The sequence below is a fragment of the Oncorhynchus nerka genome, linkage group LG24 (genome assembly GCF_034236695.1).
Source record: "Oncorhynchus nerka isolate Pitt River linkage group LG24, Oner_Uvic_2.0, whole genome shotgun sequence".
NCBI lineage: Eukaryota > Metazoa > Chordata > Actinopteri > Salmoniformes > Salmonidae > Oncorhynchus > Oncorhynchus nerka.
The window spans coordinates 47,802,415-47,826,495 of record NC_088419.1 but is presented as its reverse complement, the minus strand read 5'-3'; the positions used below and the strand labels follow the sequence as shown (position 1 = coordinate 47,826,495).

General features: G+C 42.5%; 1 protein-coding gene across 2 annotated transcripts in view; it reads left to right on the top strand.

The window, feature by feature from the left end:
- LOC115108058 (26S proteasome non-ATPase regulatory subunit 1-like) overlaps window positions 1–24,081 on the top strand; it is a 105,156-nt gene that overhangs the window by 49,926 nt on the left and 31,149 nt on the right. For both annotated transcript variants that reach the window (XM_029631975.2, XM_065008932.1), the window contains exons 17-19: window positions 10,606–10,720; window positions 21,097–21,213; window positions 22,820–22,922. In XM_029631975.2, the coding sequence (XP_029487835.1) occupies window positions 10,606–10,720; window positions 21,097–21,213; window positions 22,820–22,922 (335 nt within the window). The remainder of the gene's footprint in view (window positions 1–10,605; window positions 10,721–21,096; window positions 21,214–22,819; window positions 22,923–24,081) is intronic.

Genomic DNA, 24,081 nt, shown 5'->3' with positions numbered 1-24,081 from the left:
TATCTTCTAGCTATACAGGATAACAATGGACATGTTTTCACTTAGATTTTCAGCCCTTTCAACTCTTGATTAAGTCTGCAGGCATTTCTAATTGGAGTGGGATTGATGGTGCACAAAGAGAACAGCTACAAAAGTCTGTTTGTGGAAAGAAACACTACACAGGTGCTTTTCATGGCACATTTTAATCATATGGATTGACAAAGCGAATCAAATCTGCTTTTTGGCATTGCAAAAATGAACTGGTACTGGTTTCATTAACCTTAGTGTTTCCCTGCTTCCTTCACCTACTATGTGTGCCACTTCACTGGCCATCTCTGGAGGCTGAGAGTGGAAGGGACAGGATGGATTGATCTGGTGCTACTGTGCTTTTTTGTCTTTCCTTTTCTCTAAGCGTCAGACACCGTCTGGACGTCTGGTGAAATTAAACATGAGGCACTAGGGTTGGTGCGATGTCATTCAAAATAAAGCTGTGCTAGAGAATCACCTATAGACTCTGACTTTCACAATTGTTCCCATTTGAAAGCTGCAACTTTAGGACAAACACTTATCAAATAAGCCTATTTGGGAAATACTTTTCATAATTTGTCTTAAAGGGATACTTTGGGATTTTGGCAATGAGACCATTTATCTACTTCCCCAGAGTCCGATGAACTCGTGGATACCACTTTTATGTCTGTGTCCCGTATGAAGGAAGTAGGGGGTAGTTTTGTGAGCCAATGCTAATTAGCATTATCGCAATGATTGGAAGTCTATGGGTATCTGCTAGCGTGACGCCTGTACAATTATTCTATAATGATATTATAAGCCATGGACCTGGTGCAATTGGATGAATTGTTCTACAATGAACCGCAATGTTGAAATGACCCCATTCTCTTCAGATGGCCCCATTCAAAGATGTATGAGACGGGTCAGAGAAAAAAATATTATATTAGTAATGGATTTTTGTTAAGCCTATTTATGTTGTTTGTGTGCAAGGCACAAGATCATGGCTCTGATAGCACTTCCAGTCCGGGGCTTGACATAAACCTTGTTTGCCATTTTGGACAAGTAGGACAGATTCTATACTTGTCTGAAAGCTGAAGTCGCCATCCCAAAAATAATACTTTAACACCATTGCCCAAAATGGTGACTAAAAATGTGTGAAGTACATAGAAGGGATCTGAAAGAATGTTCCGCACTTGCTTCCTCAAACTTGCATATACGGGCGAGGGAGGAGAGGAATCATGACCCTAACCAGGATTTCAGCCAACCTTTTTATGATAGTCAAGTACACGTCGGATAAAAAAACAGTTCTGATGGAAACAGAACATTTTTCGGTAAAATTCCCAAATGTTCCTCAAAACAAAATACGCTAGACACGATGGGGATCTTTTTGAGTCTAAAATTAATTATGTGAAAGATGTTGGTGGAAATGCTTTCATGCTCAAATATTGATATAATAACCATCATATCGAAGTAAACTTGAAGTCATGCGATGCCGTGTGATCCACCCACTGCCACTGATTGGGAAAGCATGTTTTCTGTAAGGTTACAGATTAAATAAATTAGGATGAACTTCACAGGGTGATGAAAGTGCAAGGTTGATGTTTACTGATGTTCATTTCCAGTAAATATCCAGGCTCTTATTCTGGTGACATGATAATCGATGCTTGGCTGCCGTATGACTACGAAAATTCTCTCTTTTGTTCATAATCTCATCATGTAGCCTATACTTGCACTGTAACCAACCTTTTATCTGCAACAAGTCAATTTGATGGAGAAACATCTTTGGTATGGATTTTAGAATACTTGCATAAAAATCTGTCGCCAATTGGATGGAAACCTAGCTTGTGACATTTAATGCAGCCAAATCTTTTTGAATAGCCTATTCCACTCTGGTGGAGCTGTGGCACAAAGGCCTAGGCTACTACACATTTCCTATCTGGTTGTATTTGTGTCTGTGTGGAATGAAGCGCGCAGATTGAGCAAGTGACAGTCAGCGAGGCTTGCTGGCTGTGCGGCTTGTGATGGGTTGATCATGGGCTGCAGAGCAACTGTGCCGTCCTCAAAACTGGATAATTATGAACTGATTTGCATGTTTTAATCATTTTAAACTGATTCGCATATTTGCCTCACCCTGCTCTGTATTTAGGCCTGGGCTACTAAACTCAGCAAAAAAAAAAGAAATATCCTCTCACTGTCAACTGCGTTTATTTTCAGCAAACTTGTGTAAATATTTGTATGAACATAACAAGATTCAACAACTGAGACATAGTCTTGTTCAGAACTTGTTCAGTTGAACAGAAATGGAATAATGTGTCCCTGAACAAAGGGGGGGTCTAAATCAAAAGTAACAGTCAGTATCTGGTGAGGCCACCACCTGCATTAAGTAATGCAGTGCATCTCCTCCTTATGGACTGCACCAGATTTGCCAGTTCTTGCTGTGAGATGTTACCCCACTCTTCCACCAAGGCACCTGTAGGTTCACGGACATTTCTGGGGGGAATGGCTCTAGCCCTCACCCTCCAATCCAACAGGTCCCAGGCGTGCTCAATGGGATTAAGATCCAGGCTCTTTTCTGGCCATGGCAGAACACTGACATTCCTGTCTTGCAGGAAATCACGCACAGAACGAGCAGTATGGCTGGTGGCATTGTCATGCTGGAGGGTCATGTCAGGATGAGCCTGCAGGAAGGGTACTACATGAGGGAGGAGGATGTCTTCCCTGTTACGCACAGCGTGGAGATTGCCTACAATGACGACAAGCTCAGTCCAATGATGCTGTGATACACCGCCCCAGACCATGATGGACCCTCCACCTCCAAATCGATCCCGCTCCAGAGTTCAGGCCTCCGTGTAATGCTCATTCCTTTGACAATAAACGCGAATCCAACCATTTCCCCTGGTGAGACAAAACTGCGACTCATCAGTGAAGAGCACTTTTTGCCAGTCCTGTCTGTGGTTTGTGCCATTGTATGTGACGTTGTTGCAGATGATGTCTGGTGAGGATCTGCCTTATACAACAGGCCTACAAGCCCTCAGTCCAGCCTCTCTCAGCCTATTGCGGACAGTCTGAGCACTGATGGAGGGATTGTGCGTTCCTGGTGTAACTCGGGCAGTTGCTGCCATGCTGTACCTGTCCCGCAGGTGTGATGTTCGGATGTACCGATCCTGTGCAGGTGTTGTTACACATGGTCTGCCACTGCGAGGACGATCAGCTGTCCGTCCTGTCTCCCTGTAGCGCTGTCTTAGGCGTCTCACAGTACGGACATTGCAATTTATTGCCCTGGTCACATCTGCAGTCCTCCTGCCTCCTTGTAGCATGCCTAAGGCACGTTCACGCAGATGAGCAGGGACCCTGGGCATCTTTCTTTTGGTGTTTTTTAGAGTCAGTAGAAAGGCCTCTTTTAGTGTCCTAAGTTTTCATAACTGTGACCTTAATTGCCTACTGTGCATGTTCATTAATTGTTTATGGTTCATTGAACAAGCATGGGAAACCGTGTTTAAACCCTTTACAATGAAGATCTGTGAAGTTATTTGGAGTTTTACAAATGATCTTTGACAGGGTCCTGACAAAGGGACTTCTTTTTTTTGCTGAGTTTATATGCTTTGTAGGTAGGTTGCATATTGCTAGAATAATATAATATTCATATATTTTCCTCAACTATGGCCTAAGTTTTAATTGGAATCTTCGTTATATTTTTCCATCTTGGTATTGTTTGCTCAATTTAACTTCTTGTGGCCTAAAATATGTCATTCAAAATACATCTGTGATTGAGAATAGTCTACTCTGATTTACGTAATTATTTACATTTTTAAAAGCTACAATTTTAAGGACATTAAACACCTTTCTAAGAATAATTTTGGGAAATAAATTACTTCAATGTGTCTCAATGCTTTTATGAAATTTCATTTCGACAAGGAGAGATTTTCTTTCGGCCTCGCATGCATAATTTCTGTCTTATAATGCAATGCTCGACTGTTAAGGTTTGTTCATATTTTTATATCTTGCTATTGTTCTTCTGTCTCGTGATTTGGGGTTATTCAAAAACAACAACTTTCTGAACTCTGTTAGATTCATTCATTGTTTGATCATGACGGGGGTGAGAGGGTGATGAAGCGTACTCCATGAGCTGTAACCAAAAAACAACTGGCATTTTAAACGTTTGAGGTGAGGGAGAAAGTGTGGTGGAACAAGTATTGTTAGCATTGTTAAGTATCTTGCTAGCTGGATTGAATTATCCGTTTGCTAGACAGAGAAATGTTGAGCAACATTAGGCAATTTAACTGATCAAATAATTGAGTTGGTTTGAAAATTAAAATGAGCTGGTAATAAAGTCAAACAGCAACATCAGATGAGCTAACTTTAGTAACCTAACCAATTCGCTATAGTATTAACTGGTAACATTATATGACTCCTTGCCTTTACTCAAGTTATAACACATTAGTTGCTTACTGGACCATGGCAATCTGTGTGAAATGTTAACTAGTTACGAGCTATCTGTGAACTCATCTTTTCCTTCTACAGTATTAGGCTAGACACTACATTTTTAACTGCCTTTTCTGATCAAAAATGTGCATCCACCGTGGAGCCCAGTTTTATAATATTATATGTCCCAGCTGCCTGCCATAGTTTTGAAGTAATCACGAAAACACAGGCCTTATTTTAGGGCATTTTCCCCCCCTGCCAGCTCCTATTAGCGCTATTGAGCCACACTAACTCGCCTTCCGAAGGTTTGATTCCCAGTTTATTGTTCTACGTCACAATGCGTGCTTTGCTATTGTTGACAATGGAGATCTGCCCACGTTGTTTATAATTAAAAATAAACACCAAAAATGTACTCATGGAACTCTTGAGGTCATCCCATTATTTACTATAGAGAAATATAGGTATGTCTCTTTCGCAAAATAATTGGTTACCATTTTAAACATGACAATCTCCTCTTTCTAATTATGTAAGACTGGACAGTGTATTCCGTTGTCATCAAACGCTAGCCCCGAAATAACTTTTTGCCCTTGGAACGCTGAGTTCCCCCGGTTGTTTTCCTATGGAGAGGCATGCTAGTGTATTTTGCGAAATATCTCGCGATGTGTATATTTAGCTGTTTTTCAAGTCGGACACCATTTGCATCATGCTAATCTCCTCTTTCTAATTATGTAAGGCTGGGCAGAGTATCTCGTCGTTAAACGCTAAACCAGAAATAGTCAGAAGTTGCCATTTTATTCCTACTTCCTCATTATGCAGACGTAATCACACTTGGCACCATTGAGGTGCGGATGTTTACTTTCTACAGTTATTTTTCAGTTTCATCCTAAGAACATATTGTAGTGGTAATATAAAAAGGGCTAAAAAAAATTGTGCCATTTAGGCGAAATAGAATTCTAAGCGTTGCTCCAGTCAAAACGGGCTCTGCAAGCTTTTAATTCCATGAATTTGCTTTGGGCTCGCGCTAGTGTTAGTTTAGCCAACGTTCTTTTGCCAATTTCAGCCTTTTCCAGCCTAACAGTATGTGGTTATTTTTCAGAATGAGAGAATTAGGTGAAAATTAGGTATTGCTTGTTAAACAGTTAAGTGTAGCTGTAGCCGGGCCTGGCTTAAGCTGGATGCCACTATAGCGGTGAAAGGAACACCACACACTTTCCCTCTTTCTCAATATATTTGATAAAGAGGGGTATCCCAGGTGTATTCTGCCTGAAAGAGATCAATTATGCCAACAAATGGTATCATGCTCTGCTGGCACATTGTAGAACAGATGTCCACAGCAGGCAGAAAGTGTACAATCTAATAGTGTAGCCCAAAGATATTGCTTTTGTTGTGTCGAACTTGACAGTAACACTTGTGTGAGTGAGTGGGAATTATTACATTTTTTAACTCTGTGAATTATATTTTTGCACACATTGATGTCTACTATAGTGGCCACTATAATAGAGCAAAAATAGAATGCCTATTTGTTTCATTCTATTTCTACTTCCCCAAGTGCAATATTTAGATGTGTGTGTGTGTGTGTGTGTGTGTGGTCACAAGTGTTATATTATAAAGGCTGTCATGGCTAACTGCAATATTAGTGTATTGTTTTTTTTCTCAAGACTTGAGTGTCATTTAGTAATGTCTAGGTGAAAATAACATTGGATTGCTTTCTTTACATTTTTAGGTTCACATGAACCACTTATTTTACACACAGAGACTGATCATGTAGATCATATTCTTTGTTGTTTAATTAGTTAACCTGCATTTCCCCCTAGCAGGATTTTTTTGCATGTTTCAGTGCAACAAAAAAAAGTGTCACCTTTTTGGGCCCGCACCAGTTTTGCCTCCTTGATTAAATTGAAAGAGTAGTGCAATAGGCCAGTCATCATATCAAATGGAGAGGAAATTGACTTTGGCTATTGGCCCAGATCATTTGAGAGAGAGAAAAAAAACGACTTATTTACTGACCGCATATTTTGCGCTGCTTTGTTGAAACTCTTCGCTCTCTCTACCTTCTGCTTTGTGTAAATATATTATGTTTATTGAAATAAGCTATAGGAATATGGGCAATTTACTCAACCATGCACTGCCACATTACTGGAGTAATTCTTTGATATTGATATTTATGTGCAATTTTGTATAAAAAAATTCAATCTATTTTCTAGTTGTCCAGCAATTTATACATTTTTTACTTGCCCCGGACAAGCCTTAATGTCATGCAGTCATTACGCGTCATTACGCGACTTCCTTCAAACTGCACACAGAGACATAAAAATGAGATCATTGGGCTTCATTGCCAAAATCCCGAAGTATCCCTTTATTGCTTTTGATAAGCTATTTTAATTAGTAGGTTTTGTATGTTCTTCAACAAGTAGGAGGGATGCACATACATTTATCTTGTAATAGACTAAGCTTTGCTCAACTGTAAGATTTGTTCAAACTACTCGTTAGAAAAAATCTATCTTGCTATTGTTTGTTCTACCTCTCTCATTATTACCTTAGCCCTATCATGTTTTTAAGTTATTCAGTAACAACCTAAAACTTTCTGAGAGACCGTAGATCGCCTTTGGCTAAAATGATTGTTTAATCATGAAGTAGCACGGTGAGAGAAAGCCAGCATGCATAAAAATTGTCATTCATATCAAATGGACAGAAAATACAAAATGGGGCTTTTATAGAGTCAGCTATATGGTGTTGGGTTATATGGACCAGATCATCTGACATTGAGAGGAAAAAACAAACATATTTTCTGACTGTACATTTTACACTGCTTTGGTGAAAATCTTAGCTTTGTCTACATTCTTCTCTTGCATTTTGTAAATTGTTTAACATATTTATTGATATGTTATGCAGGCTGCAAATGAATAGGCCACTTTGCATGGCCCTGCTTTGAGCTACCAGGTCATATCTCTACTGCGTGGTGCTAGTCAAGTTGAAATAGGTTATAATGTGCATCGTCTGTCACATTACAATGTCCTCACCATCGATGATGGCTGTCAATCATCTTCGATATCCCATACTATCGTAAATATCGTTGAACCCTAGTTTGTGCGCGCACACACAAAGACATATCTTACACTTACAGTCAGAATGTACAGCTAACTCCTGGACCATTCCGTTTAACTGTTTATGAATGGCTCTAAATTTTTAGTTATTTATCTGCAGTAGCAAAGCAAAAGGCACATTCAACCTCAAGCCATTGCATTGCCACAATGGTCGTAAACCTTATATTTGATCCAAGAATAGATTAGTGGTAGTCATATATGTACCAGAATAGCATCTCATATCCCTGCTGGCGAAATTGAAAGGCAAATCCAGATCTTCTAGAGATTTGCCATTTGTGATCAACGAAAGCCCTGGTTGGCCAGTTGAGATGAGATGCTAAATCCAAACAGGCCAGTTGACATTAGGCCGCCGGAATTCACCACTGCATTAATGGAGAAGACTGAATTAATGACCCTGGGAGGTTTATCGATTTCTGTGCATAGAACCTTCTGGGCTTTATCATTGACACCGAAACAGTGTTTCAGACCCTTTCCGAGTACCCTAAGGTGCTTCATTTAGCGTTTGATTACAGCGAGCCGATTCTACTCCGATAAAAGCTGAAGTCAAATCACTCTATTTTTCCTGCTTGTTTGTGTTAGGGTTGGTTAGAGGCTAGTTTTTTAATTGTGTGTAAAATCAAGACGGCGCAACTCACAAACAACGCATTCTGACGGTTTTCGTGAACTACTCCTATGTTGTTTTCATAAGTCTAATCAGGCTAAAATATGTTCTGAGTGGGAGCGCAACCATATGAATGAGTACATTGTATTCAGTGTCCGGCAACAGGGATCCATCTTTATTCCTCCTGACCTCTTCACTCCTTCAAACCAATAAGGTTTTGTTTTCTCTGAGAAGCAAAGGACCTCTTCAATTGCAGCAAAGCGTCACATTTCTGGGAGAAAGTGGCATGGGAGTCATCGACTATGCCTGTTCTTTGGAGAAAGCTGAGGAGTCTGTTTTATAGAGGATTGGTTTACCTCCTAGTGTTTTTTGAGTGAATGACGATAGACTCCCAATTACCATTATAAGGAACCGAACCTTTCTGGGAAATCTGAAGACGCATGGTAATCTGATCAGTTTCACTGTTCATGCCGAGGCAATGCTGGTCTTATCAACCTCCTTTCACAGCATAGCAAGCTGTATAACACGCTCAATATGATGTGCTTACCTCATCCCATTGTCAATTATTTGCTCCTCTATGGTTTCAACTATGTCTGTGCCTGAGAGACTCCCTAATTCAAGACATTACAGGCTATACCGTAATACATTTCTAACACTGGTAATATAGCACACATTATATTGATTTGAGTGACTTGTACAGTTATGTCATTACTTCAGAGGAAATCCCTCTCTTTCTCAGGCAGTATTATTCCATGCCAGTTGTAATTTACATTCCTTTGTTTTGTGACCAAATATGATTCATTAAACATTTAATTTAGCTGACAGGTTTGGCTAACTGTCGGCAGGAATTTTCACTAAAAGATACACTGGAACACACAGTACAGGCTACAATCGACAGCACATTTGTATTTTTTTTTTTTAAATGTCACTTTAATTTCCCCTCACGTTATGAGTGGTTCAAGGTTGAAAGCCATCCGCAACTTTAGAAGAATTGGGAAAGATGGAGACTGCTCGCATGTGATGGTTGGCCACCGACTGTTTTTGGCAGATCGTCGGCCATGTGTGTCCTCTAAGACCTACCTGTCTTGTCCCAGCAAGAGTAGAGTAGCCCAGATTTTCCTTCTCTATCTGGTCCCGCTTCATTCCTCTTAGAACAGAGCCCATTAAATTAAATTCACATCTCAAGCGCCTAATTGCAAATGGCCCTTACCCTAACGGCACATTAAGTGCTACGTAAAGATGCAGTTACAAGAGGTTAGGGTCCCAAATCTACATCCCCTGGTCTCTGCCCGTACACCCCACACTGATCTTACCTCTATATTCTCACCCCATACTCCTGTAAGGGTTCTAATGTCCCAACCTGAACAGGGAAGGCAGCGGGTTAGGATGGGAGGAGGATTGACCATAATCACCTTGTGTAAATTGTTTAAAGAAACCATCTTGACACAGCTGCCTGGACCTGGGAGAGTTTGTAAAAGGTTTTTGAGTCTTGGTTCAAAACGAACATGTGAGGAGGCTCCTCATAGTGAGACAGTTAGGCCCGTGGAAGCCAGGAAAATGTGATGGGGAAGAAGCCCTGGCAGTTACATGTGAAACACAAGATGGTCGAAGGTAGTGGAGTGGAAGGGTTAGCCAGAATATTCACTTCATTACCCTGGTGGTGTTAGACTTGGTGTAATATTCTGCCAAAATACACTAAGTTGGCAGTTTTCTACAAAAATCCCATCACCTAAATGAGGGTGTCCTTTATTATTATTTAATAAAAAACATTATTTTATTAACTTTGACTGTTGGGTGGATGTTTGTGTGCTTGTTCTTTTTGTAAGACTAAAAGGGATTTTGACAAAGTGAACGAGTTAAGAGCCTGGCGTCGCCCCTGCTGTACGTCTTAGTTGACTTTGCTCAGTCCTTACTTAAGTAAGCAAAGAAATAACAATTTATACTTAGCAGAGAATTTATGTTCTCCATTCTGCGCTAGACTCATGCCATTATACTTCAAGCCATAGATTTCAATCTAGCAAAATGGTTAAGCACAATGTTTTCCCTTTCCCATGCAGCACACCCAGATAAAATGCATGAAGACTTTGAGAGGTGTCAGACCTATAAATCACTGCCCCTATTTCACACAGCACACATGCCCCCCAAGTTTCCCCCTCCAACACCGGTTCAGGATTAGGTTGTGACAATTCCTTATGATGTGCTGTAGCTTTGAGCCACCTGTCGCCTGTACAATTATTCTATAATGATATTAAAGCCTTGGACCTGGTGCCAATTGGATTCATTCTTATAGAATGACCTGCAATGTTCATAAAACCCCAGTCTCTTCAATGATGGCTGAGACTGTTCATCATAATAATGATGATTAGTAATGGATTTTTATTAGGCCTATTTACATTGTTTGCAAGGCTCAAGACCGTTGCTCGGATGTTTGATGTAAATAACAATGAGCGTAACTGAATTACAATGTCTTTCTCTTTCTTTGTGTGTGTACAGGACCCCAGAGCAGTGCCCTAGTGTGGTGTCCCTCCTGTCAGAGAGCTACAACCCCCATGTGCGCTGCGGGGCCGCAATGGCCCTTGGCATCTGCTGTGCCGGGACAGGCAACAAGGTGAGTGCCTCTTCCACCTCATGTACTGTACATCCTTTCCCGACCTCCCTCCCTCCCCTCTCTGTGAACAACCTGCAAATTCTATTGTCCAGTCCAAAATCAGCCCATATGCTTACCTGTAGACACTTCTTAATGCAGCTTCATGGATCTAAAATAATTTAAAGGGTCTATGAAGTATTGCGAAAGCTCCTCCTAGCCTACCACAGGGCTGTGTTGTATCCCTCCCACACACTGAGTGTAGCAAAATAACGGACACCACCGAATACCTGAGGCTAACCGAGGCTAACTACTAGAAGACTCAACCTCTGCTAGGAACATACGGAGAAGGAACTGCCAGATGTGTCATAATAGCCCGGAGGTAAAGCTGCACTTGGAGCCAAATTTGAAATTGAATACATGGAGCAGGTTGGAAAAAATGTAAATGTATTTTCAGAAGGGCTGTGGTCAACGTTCAAGGAATACATTAAATGTAAACATTACATTGGTAGTGGGGAGCTATTTTATACTTTTTTCACAGATCCATTATTTTCCCATTTGTCTTATAGCAACTTTATATTTTTGGCAGCCCTGGTGTGAAGGGGAGAAATGGCAGAGCAGACCGTCATATGATCCTAAATATTTTTGATTCTTGGAATTACAATTTAAGAGGACCAGTGCTTCTACAGTGAAAAATAAAATCTTACATCTGTGCTGTTTGGGAGCAGGTTCTGAAGGTTAGCATTAAAAGAGTGTGTAGGCTACTACATGTGTGGTGTAGGGCTATAAATTGGGCAGCTAGTAGGCTGTTTGCTAATAGGCTAAATATGTTCTGGCCTGCCGACTAGCTACAAGCTCAGGAAAAAATTGGCTGTCGGCCAAACCCGTTGTATATTGTATTCAATCACCCCCTTCATCATCATCACATATTTTCCAAGATGGCGTAGCAGCAAGACGTTTTTGTCCTGTGTAAATATTCAGCTTTTTTGGGGGAAGTTTTTTTCTTCTTCTCATTTTTCTGTGTACATTTCATCTCTTTTTCAATTTTCGAATTCATTTTTTATTTTACCTTTTATTTAACTAGGCAAGTCAGTTAAGAACAAATTCTTATTTTCAAAGGGTTAGGGGCAGAACGACAGATTTGTACCTTGTCAGCTCGGGGATTTGAACTTGCAACCTTTCGGCTGCTAGTCCAACGCTCTAACCACTAGGCTACCCTGCCACCCCATTAAATATACACTGCTCAAAAAAATAAAGGGAACATTAAAATAACACATCCTTGATCTGAATGAATTAAATATTCTTAATAAATACTTTTTTCTTTACATAGTTGAATGTGCTGACAACAAAATCACACAAAAATGATCAATGGAAATCAAATTTATCAACCCATGGAGGTCTGGATTTGGAGTCACACTCAAAATTAAAGTGGAAAACCACACTACAGGCTGATCCAACTTTGATGTAATGTCCTTAAAACAAGTCAAAATGAGGCTCAGTAGTGTGTGTGGCCTCCACGTGCCTGTATGACCTCCCTACAACGCCTGTGCATGCTCCTGATGAGGTGGCGGATGGTCTACTGAGGGATCTCCTCCCAGACCTGGACTAAAGCATCCGCCAAGTCCTGGACAGTCTGTGGTGCAACGTGGCGTTGGTGGATGGAGCGAGACATGGTGTCCCAGATGTGCTCAATTGGATTCAGGTCTGGGGAACGGGCGGGCCAGTCCATAGCATCAATGCCTTCCTCTTGCAGGAACTGCTGACACACTCCAGCCACATGAGGTCTTGCATTAGGAGGAACACAGGAGGAACCCAGGGCCAACCACACCAGCATATGGTCTCACAAGGGGTCTGAGGATCTCATCTCGGTACCTAATGGCAGTCAGGCTACCTCTGGCGAGCACATGGAGGGCTGTGCGGCCCTCCAAAGAAATGCCACCCCACACCATGACTGACCCACCGCCAAACCGGTCATGCTGGAGGATGTTGCAGGCAGCAGAACGTTCTCCATGGCGTCTCCGGACTCTGTCACATGCTCACATGAACCTGCTTTCATCTGTGAAGAGCATAGGGCGCCAGTGGCGAATTTGGCATTTGCCAGAGAACACAAAGATTGGCAAACGTCCTGCACACCTGTGGATGTCGGGCCCTCATACCACCCTCATGGAGTCTGTTTCTGACCGTTTGAGCAGACACATGCACATTTGTGGCCTGCTGGAGGTCATTTTGCAGGGCTCTGGCAGTGCTCCTCCTGCTCCTTCTTGCACAAAGGCGGAGGTAGCGGTCCTGCTGCTGGGTTGTTGCCCTCCTATGGCCTCCTCCACATCTCCTGATGTACTGGCCTGTTTCCTGGTAGCGCCTCCATACTCTGGACACTACGCTGACAGACACAGCAAACCTTCTTGCCACAACTCGCATTGATGTGCCATCCTGGATGAGCTGCACTACCTGAGCCACTTGTGTGGGTTGTAGACTCCGTCTCATGCTACCACTAGAGTGAAAGCACCGCCAGCATTCAAAAGTGACCAAAACATCAGCCAGGAAGCATAGGAACTGAGAAGTGGTCTGTGGTCCCCACCAGCTGAACCACTCCTTTATTGGGGGTGTCTTGCTAATTGCCTATAATTTCCACCTGTTGTCTATTCCATTTGCACAACAGCATGTGAAATGTATTGTCAATCAGTGTTGCTTCCTAAGTGGACAGTTTGATTTCACAGAAGTGTGATTGACTTGGAGTTACATTGTGTTGTTTAAGTGTCCCTTTTTTTGTTGAGCAGGGTACCTTCATGCAACCGGCCTCACCCAACATGGTACGGATCTGCAATTATTTTTTACCTTATAACTGGAACTCCATCAGAAGCTAGCCTTCAGGAGCTAGCCAGCTAATTAGCTACTAGCTATTCAGTCTTTGTTAGCCACTGCTAGCAGTCTTTAACACAGACACCAGCCGCTTTAGCCCGGATAATATCTGCCAGTCTGCACAGCGCAATATAAGCCCTGAGCATATCGGACGCCCCCCCCCCCCCACACACTACATCACCGGATTCCTGCCGCAAGCTCTGGACCATTACAACGGATCATCGCCGCTAGCTAGCTGCCACTGAGTGGCTATCGTGGCTACCGCCCTTGTCCAGAAGCAAGCACCAGTTACCCTCGAGCTAGGCCTATTCCCCCGGATCGCAAATGAAGTACACCAACTACAATACCTCTCTTGCCAATTGGCCTGGACCCTTTGTTGACACGGAGCCCCGCCGATCCATCACGACTGGTCTGCTGACGTATTCTGGCCGATGTGCTCTCAACCGGCATCTGCATCATTGATGTCGCTGAGGACCCAGCTACTAGCCCCAGCCCGCTAACTCTCTGAGCGCAGTGTCTCCCGCTCGCCTAGCGTAGTGACGACTGCCGAGTGGCTCCCTGTTTCGTCCATTGCTGCTTATTGGACCCTATGATCACTCGGCAACACAGCTGATGCCTACTGGACACGGTACTTCATTTTGTTTATTAGTCTGCCCCAGCCTCAAACTCAGGCCCTGTGTGTAGCTAACTGACCCCTCTCTGCCCATTCATCGCCATTTACCTGTTGTTGTCTTAGCTGTTTACCAGTTGTTGTCTTAGCCCTTCCAATCAACACCTGATTGCTTTATGCCCCCCTCTAATGTCAATAAGCCTTGTATACTGTTGTTTAGGGTAGCTCTCATTGTTTTGTTTTACTGCGGAGCCCCTATTCCTGCTCTACATGCCTCGGTTAGCTCCCTTGCCCCACCTCCCACACATGTGGAGACCGCACCTAGCTTAACTGGCGCTTACAAAGATGCAGCCTCTCATTGTCACTCAATGCCTAGATTTACCTCCACTGTACTCGCACCCTACCATGCCCTTGTCTGTGCATTATGCCATGAATCTATCCTACCATGCCCAGAAGTCTACTCCTTTTACTCTGTTCCGAACGCACTAGACAACCAGTTCTTAAAGCCTTTAGCCCGTACCCTTGTCCTACTCCTCCTTTGTTCCTCTGGTGATGTAGAGGTTAACCCAGGTCCTGTGTGTCTCCAGGCGCTCTCATTGGTTGACTTCTGTAACTGGAAAAGCCTTGGGTTCATGCATGTTAATATCAGAAGAAGTTTGCTTTATTCACTGCTTTAGCACACTCTGCCAACCCTGATGTCCTAGTGTCTGAATCCAGGCTTAGGAAGGCCACCAAAAATTCAGAAATTTCCATTCCCAATTACCATATTTTCCTTCAAGATAGAACTGCTAAAGGGGGCAGAGTTGCAATCTACTGTAGCGATAGCCTGCAGAGTTCTGTCCTACTATCCAGGTCTATGCCCAAACAGTTCTAGCTACTACTTTTAAAAATCCATCTCTCCAGAAATAAGTCTCTCACTGTTACCACTTGTTATAGACCCCCTCAGCTCCCAGCTGTGCCCTGGATACCATATGTGATTGCCCCCCCCATCTATCGTCAGAGTTCGTACTGTTAGGTGATGCTTAACACCCCGGCCGTCATACAATCTAAGCTAGATGCCCTGAATCTCACATATTGTCAAGGAACCTACCAGGTCCAACCCCAAATCCATAAACATGGGCACCCTAATAGGTATCATCCTGACCAACCTGCCCTCTAAATACACCTCTGTTGTTTTCAGCCAGGATCTCAGCGATCACTGCCTCATTGCCTGCGTCCGTTATGGGTCCGGGGTCAAACGACCACTCCTCATCACTGTCAAACGCTCCTTAAAACACTTCTGCGAGCAGGCCTTTCTAATCGACCTGGCCCGGGTATCCTGGAAGGATATTGAACTCATCCCGCCGGTAGAGGATGCCTGGTTGTTCTTCAAAAGTGCCTTGCTCACCATCTTAAATAAGAGCCCGCCCGCCTAGCATCACTACTCTGGATGGTTCTGACTTAGAATATGTGGACAACTATAAATACCTACGTGTCTGGCTAGACTGTAAACTCTCCTTCCAGACTCAAATTAAGCATTTCCAATCTAAAGTTAAATCTAGAATCGGCTTCCTATTTCGCAACAAAGCCTTCTTCACTCATGCTGCTAAACATACCCTCGTAAAACTTACTATCCTGCCGGTCCTTGACTTCGGCGATGTCATTTACAAAATAGCCTCACACTCTACTCGGTAAATTGGATGCAGTCTATCACAGTGCCATCCGTTTTGTCACCAAAGCCCCATATACTACCCATCATTGCAACCTGTAGGCTGTCGTTGGCTGGTCCTCGCTACATATTCATCGCCAAACCCATTGGCTTCAGGTCCTCTAAGTCTTCGCTAGGTAAAGGCCCGCCGTATCTCAGCTCACTGGTCACCATGGCAACACCCACCCGTAGCATGCGCTCCAGAAGGTATATTTCACTGGTCATCCCCAAAGCCAACACCTCATTTGGCCGCCTTTCCTTCTAGTTCTCTGCTGGCAATGACTGGAACGAATTGCAAAAAAACACTGAAGTTGGAGACTTATATCTCCCTCAATAACTTCAAGAGTCAGAGCAGCTTACCGATCGTTGTACACAGGCCATCTATAAATAGCCCATTCAACCAACTTCCTACCTTATTCCCATATTTGTTTTTTGTTATTTTCTGCTCTTTTGCACACAAGTATTTATACTTGCACATCCTCATCCTCACATCTATTACGCCAGTGTTAATTGCTAAATTGTAATTACTTCGCCACTATAGCCTTTTTTTATTGCCTTACCTTACTTCGTTTGCACTCACTGTATACAGATTTTCTATTGTGTTATTGACTGTACGTTTGTTTATCCCATGTGTCTGTTGTTTTTGTCGCACTGCGTTGCTTTATCTTGGCCAGGTCGCAGTTGTAAATGAGAACTTGTTCTTATCTGGCCTACCTGATTAAATAAAGGTGAAAAAAAATCAGATCATTAAAACATTTGTGGATAAAGTGCTAAACTTGAACTCGTGGGTGTCTCGGTGAAGTGATATTTTGTTGCTCACCACTGCGCTCTGAAGAAACAACGATACAATGTAGCCTAACATCACTCGCAAACTGGACTTATGTGAGATTGTTTCACTATAGAAGCACTGGTCCTCTTTAATTTTAATTCCAGGTTCATATCAAAATATTTCCAGGCGTATCAGATGGTCTCCTCTTCCTATAACAGTCACACCAAGCATAGGGTTGCTATAAGACTGAAATGGGAAAATAATATATCTGTGAAGAAACTATGAAATAATTCCCCAATAACTATTGATGTTTATACAGTGGGGCAAAAAAGTATTTAGTCAGCCACCAATTGTGCAAGTTCTCACACTTAAAAAGATGAGGCCTGTAATTTTCATCATAGGTACACTTACATTTACATTTAAGTCATTTAGCAGACGCTCTTATCCAGAGCGACTTACAAATTGGTGCGTTCACCTTAAGACATCCAGTGGAACAGCCACTTTACAATAGTGCATCTAAATCTTTTAAGGGGGGGGGGGGGTGAGAAGGATTACTTTATCCTATCCTAGGTATTCCTGAAAGAGGTGGGGTTTCAGGTGTCTCCGGAAGGTGGTGATTGACTCCGCTGTCCTGGCGTCGTGAGGGAGTTTGTTCCACCATTGGGGGGCCAGAGCAGCGAACAGTTTTGACTGGGCTGCGCAGGAACTGTACTTCCTCAGTGGTAGGGAGGCGAGCAGGCCAGAGGTGGATGAACGCAGTTCAACTATGACAGACAAAATGATGGGAAAAAATCCAGAAAATCACATTGTAGGATTTTTATGAATTTATTTGCAAATTATGGTGGAAAATAAGTATTTGGTCACCTACAAACAAGCAATATTTCTGACTCTCACAGACCTGTAAGTTCTTTAAGAGGCTCCTCTGTCCTCCACTCGTTACCTGTATTTATGACACCTGTTTGAACTTGTTATCAGTATAAAAGACACCTGTCCACAACCTCAAACAGTCACACTCCAAACTCCACTATGGCCAAGACCAAAGAGCTGTCAAAGGACACCAGAAACAAAATTGTAGACCTGCACCAGGCTGGGAAGACTGAATCTGCAATAGGTAAGCAGCTTGGTTTGAAGAAATCAACAGTGGGAGCAATTATTAGGAAATGGAAGACATACAAGACCACTGATAAACTCCCTCGATCTGTGGCTCCACGCAAGATCTCACCCCGTGGGGTCAAAATTATCACAAGAACGGTGAGCAAAAATCCCAGAACCACACGGGGGGACCTAGTGAATGCCTGCAGAGAGCTGGGACCAAATTAACAAAGCCTACCATCAGTAACACACTAAGCCGCCAGGGACTCAAATCCTGCAGTGCCAGACCGTGTCCCCCTGCTTAAGCCAGTACATGTCCAGGCATGTCTGAAGTTTGCTAGAGAGCATTTGGATGATCCAGAAGAAGATTGGGAGAATGTCATATGGTCAGATGAAACCAAAACATAACTTTTTGGTAAAAACTCGTTGTGTTTGGAGGACAAAGAATGCTGAGTTGCATCCAAAGAACACCATAACTACTGTGAAGCATGGGGGTGAAAACATCATGCTTTGGGGCTGTTTTTCTGCCAAGGGACCAGGACGACTGATCCGTGTAAAGGAAAGAATGAATGGGGCCATTGAGTGAAAACCTCCTTCCATCAGCAAGGGCATTGAAGATGAAACGTGGCTGGGTCTTTCAGCATGACAATGATCGCAAACACACTGCCCGGGCAACGAAGGAGTGGCTTCGTATGAAGCATTTCAAGGTCCTGGAGTGGCCTAGCCAGTCTCCAGATCTCAACCCTATAGAAAATCTTTGGAGGGAATTGAAAGTCCGTGCTGCCCAGCAACAGCCCCAAAACATCACTGATCTAGAGGAGATCTGCATGGAGGAATGGGCCAAAATACCAGCAACAGTGTGTGAAAACCTTGTGAAGACTTACAGAAAACGTTTGACCTCTGTCATTGCCAACAAAGGGTATATAACAAAGTATTGAGATACACTTTTGTTATTGACCAAATACTTATTTTCCACCATAATTTGCAAATAAATTCATTAAAAATCCTACAATGTGATTTTCTGGATTTTTCTTATTTTGTCTCATTCTGTCATAGTTGAAGTGTACCTATGATGAAAATTACAGGCCTCTCATCTTTTTAAGTGGGAGAACTTACACAATTGGTGGCTGACTAAATACTTTTTTGCCCCACTGTATATATATATACGTATATATATACACGTGTGTATATATGTATGTGTATATATGTATGCATGTGTGTGTGTATGTATTACATGAATATTGACCCCATCCCTCCCTGAAAAAAACATTTAAATATTGTTTTAATGTGATATTTTTTCTTCTCCACCCTGCTCCATGTATTCGATGTATTCCATTTCAAATTTGGCTCCCAGCGTGGCTTTACTTCCGGACTATTATGACGCACCTGGCAGTTCATTCTCTGTATGTTCCTATAGCCTCTGTCTGAGTTGCTAAGCAACGGCTCCTCTTTCAGTGCAAATTATATCATGAATGAATGACACTGAAGTAAGCAAATGTGTGATTTTACGTTTCGAAAAGAGTAATACAGTGCATTCGGAAAGAATTCAGACCCCTTGACTTTTTCCACATTTCGTTACGTTATACAGCCTTATTTTAAAATGGATAAAATTATTTTCTTCCCTCGATCTACATACAATACCCCATAATGACAAAGCAAAAACTGGTTTTTAGAGATGTTTGCAAAATATAGAAATACCTTATTTACATATGTATTTACATTCCCTTTGCTATGAGACTCGAAATTGAGCTCTGGTGCATCCTGTTTCCATTGATCCTCCTTGATGTTTCTACAACTTGACTGGAGTCCACCTATGGTAATTTCGGAAAGGCACTAACCTGTCTATATAAGGTCCTACAGTTGACTGTGCATGTCAGAGCAAAAACCAAGCCATGATGTCGAAGGAATTGTCCATAGAGCTCCGACACAGGATTGTGTCGAGGCACAGATCTGGGGAAGGGTACCAAAAAATGTCTGCAGCATTGAAGGTCCCCAAGAACACAGTGTCCTCCATCATTCTTAAATGGAAGAAGTTTGGAACCACCAAGACTTTTCCTGGAGCTTGCTGCCTAGCCAAACTGAGCAATCGGGGGAGAAGGGCAGGGAGGTGACCAAAACACCGATGGTCACTCTGACAGAGGTCCAGAGTTCATCTGTGAAGATGGGAGAACCTTTCAGAAGAACAACCATCTTTGCGGCACTCCACCAATCAGGCCTTTATGGTAGAGTGGACAGAGGGAAGTAACTCCTCAGTTAAAGAAAGGCACATGACAGCTCGCTTGGAGTTTGCCAAAGCGCACCTAAAGACTCTCAGACCATGAGTAACAAGATTCTCTAGTCTGATGAAACCAAGATTGAACTATTTGGCCTGAATGCCAAGTGGCACACCTGGAGGAAACCAGGCAGCATCCCTACGCTGCCAAATGTGCTTCAACTAAATACTGAGTTATGTAAATGGAATATTTCAATTTTTGCAAACATTTCTAGACTTGTTTTTGCTTTCTTATTGATGTATTGTGCGTAGCTTGATGAGGAGAAAAAAACAATTTAATCAATTTTAGATTAAGGCTGTAACGTAACAAAATGTGGAAAAGTCAAGGGGTCTGGAAACTTTTCGAATTAACTACGTTCAAGTCTAATAAATTATATAGAAAGGGAATGAATGAGAAATTATACCTTTTGCGCAACTCAGGAGGAGTTTGGTTTAATGTCTGGTTGGCATATTGTCACTGGTGGTCAGGGATCTAGGGGAGGGAGAAGAGGGCATCATCTTCGCCCTCGTCTTACCCAGAGTAGCAATGACCCTTCAGCACACAAAAATGGGAATCATGAATGGAAGGGAATTATAAAAGTTCTCAATCAGCTTGCAGTGGATTGAATACATCTCTTTGAAAACACTTTATAAAGTAAAGCTAAGCAATCTATAAATCTGATAGAGATCTCAAGTGTAGGCCTCATCTTGGGTCCTCACTGCTGAGTGCTGAGGTTTGCCCTGGCACAGCTGAGCCCGCCCTTCCTCAGAAGCCTCTGGTAACTTGTGCCAAGCAGCTGAGCTGGCACCCTCTGCCAGGCTTACTTCTTAATACCCAGGAGATCGCTGGTCCAAACACTGGCCTAGAAGTTCCTAACTGGCCTGAGGGAGCTCACTGTTTACCCACCTGAGCCGCTTCTCCCTTAAGGAGCTGGGGCTTATCCTCCTGTAGAACAGCAAAGTACTGTGCTCGTACTTAGTGAGTAGCATCCAACTTTATCTATGTATTTATTTGGAGTCTAAACAACACAATAACCTCGTCTTGTTTGCTGTTCAAGTTGTCATCTAGATATTTGTTTAGTTTGTATTGTATTATCATTGAAAAGTTATTTTGTTCTTTCTCTCTTCTCAGGAGGCCATCAACCTGCTGGAGCCCATGACTAATGACCCGGTGAACTATGTGAGACAGGGCGCCCTCATCTCATCAGCCCTCGTCATGATCCAGCAGACCGAGGTCACCTGTCCCAAGGTGAGTGGAAGTGAAACAGTTCATCCCATTCACAGCCCACATTTAGGAGAGAAATTGGCGACCAGTAACTTTGTTATTCACTGACTTTAATTATATCTTCATTGTATCGCTGATGGTGGAATTATCTGTTTGCATAGTATGCTACTGTAGCCTATTGAAATGTTCTCAACATTGTCTAGAATGTTACTTTTCGTTGCCTGGCTTGTTAGATTGACATATCTTAAATACATATTTTTATTTATTTTTTGGGGTGGGGGTGCAAAAAATTATGCAGACTGCTGTTTTTGTGATATACTTTTTCATAATGACAAAGACAACTTATGTCGGACAACAAAAATAGAATGTTCATGATTTAATCCATGCCAAAGATGGTAAGATGAAAGACTATGTTGATACTGAGGGGTTGGCGAGACTTTGAAATTCCTTACCGCAATCATGACTATGCTGGTTGGCGGAAATAAAAGTACAGGCTTTGTCGCCAGTAATACCTTTCAGATATAAAGAAAAGGTGGCAGGTTTTCGGGTTCTGTTTGAAAGGGATATCAGTCAGCAGAGGGTAGGAAAGCGAAGGGTGGGGAGGCTAGCTAAAAGGAGCTGCTCTCTCTCTCCCCGTTTTGCACAACAAGCTCTGTCACAGCCGTTTAAGAAATGCCAGACTCATTTTCAAAGCGTCCTCTGGTCTCGGTCTGTACATCAACAGCCTTTGAGCTCGGGGCGGTGTGAAAGATTGTGCAAGAGACTCTCATTTTAAATTGGAAACGGCAGGAGGCACAACATGTGTGGCTGTGTAATTTTCAGCGTCTTTCCAGATATTGTTTGGTGTGCTCTTACACTGGTGATGGTGGCATGGCAGCTAGCGTGACAGTGCGGCGGGTGTGTCAGTACACCTTGGGCATAAAGGTTGTTTATGTAGGCCTACACTGCCATACTGTTATGGACTTGCCCGCCTGCTGTTTTTTTTTCTCTCAACACTTTTACTTTGTGCCCCACACACGGTACATATGTGGCAATAACGTAAACGCACATGCTCAACTAAACTTTTCTTTCATACACACACCCTCTCTGGGTTATTTCGTTGCATGACATTTTTTATGATTGAAGCCACGCTGTCATTAATTGCGGTGGGCCTGTTTAAATGTGAAGCCACACTGATGTTTTCAAGTGTTCTCGAGACAGGAAGGCGATTCGGTGCAGTTGTGTTAAATCGTGTTCGTCGAGTATGTGCCTCGGTGCCTCACACTCCCAGGTGGGCCACTTACTTTACAGGACTCGTTTTTTAAATATCTTACATGGAATTATAAATGGTAATGTTTTAACCATATAACCCTTCTTAAATATTTATTATCGAGAAGTGTGGCTAGTGAGTTTTTAACCAGCTAATAGTGGCTCTCACTTCATGTCAGTTCCAAATGTGGGCCTTGGCATGCATCAAAGCCAAAGTGACGTGGCAGCCAAAAGGTCTCCCATATGCAGCTGAAAAACCGGACAACAAAGAATTTAAGTATATTTCATCGAATACGAGTGCTAGATTGTAATGTGGAGGCCCACCAAATAAACTGATCAATGAGTTTGAGTCATAATGGTTTTCGTTGCTTTCCCGGCACAGGTGAACCAGTTCCGGCAGCTCTACTCCAAGGTCATCAATGACAAGCATGATGACGTCATGGCCAAGTTCGGGGCCATCCTGGCCCAGGGCATCCTGGATGCAGGTCAGTGTCTTGTGTCAAGTGTGTGTGACTGATATTTGGTTGCAGCGGTGGGATTTCTTCAGAAAACTTGTGGGTGTATCTGTTTCAGTCTGCTCTTTAGGGGAAGTGTGTGTGTGTGTGTGTTGGCAATATTTACAAGGGGTCCAGTTCCAGCCGCCCTACTGGGCTTGACCACCCCTGTGTCCTGTGATTTTCCCCAACTTCCTTCTCTGGAAGCGGTGATGCTACGATGCATTAGCACCTGGTTGTCCAGCAATGAGAACAGCCACATGACTCTCATTACTGTTAGTCTGACTGTGTGTGCGTGTTCGCCAGGGTTTCCGTTAGCCGTTAGTGCTGAGATTAACCAAAATGTCAATGTTTTTTTTGTGTGGTTATTAAACAACTAAAGTTAGATACACTTTTACGCCTGCTACGTTAAGTTAGATGATATTACACGAGAGAGACATACACGGCCACATGAGAGGAATGTTCACAACACAACAACAGGCGAGAGGGATGGAGAAAGTTTGAAAGTATGTCTGATTGATCTACTTTGAAAAACAAGTAAAAATGATTGTCAGACATCTCTGCACTGTACTTAGGCAGCCTAGCCTAGCTAAATAGGATGACTAAAGACAGTACAGTATGGGGAAAACAGAGAGAATGTAATGTTAGATGGTTGGCTGGCTGCTACTGCCTAGTAGAGGTCAGATGATGACTAAGGAATGAACAATTGTAAATTCATCAAATAAAACTAAGTAATATACACAACTGAAATATTTTATTATTTCATAGTGATTTCCTATTTTTCTTTGTGGCCCTGACAGAGATGATGGAATATTTTCAATGTTTTGGCAATTGAATGTTCACTGTTTTTGGCTTTGGAATTTCTATTAAAAAGCTCCAATCATTTTAATGTAATTATTTCATAATGCATTTAATGTTTAAAACAATAATATAAATCGAAAACCGTGATGTTTTTATAATTGCACCTAAACCGAACCGGCCTAAAAAAGCACATCAGTCATCACTATTATCCCGCTTTTGGACAGAAAATGAATAAATGAAAAGCCCAATAAATAAAACTGATCTCGGCCAATTGTCCAGGAGAAGAAAAAAAGTCCCATTGTAAAATAATGATTTTTAGCCTATTCATTGATGGAAATACCAGTCAATG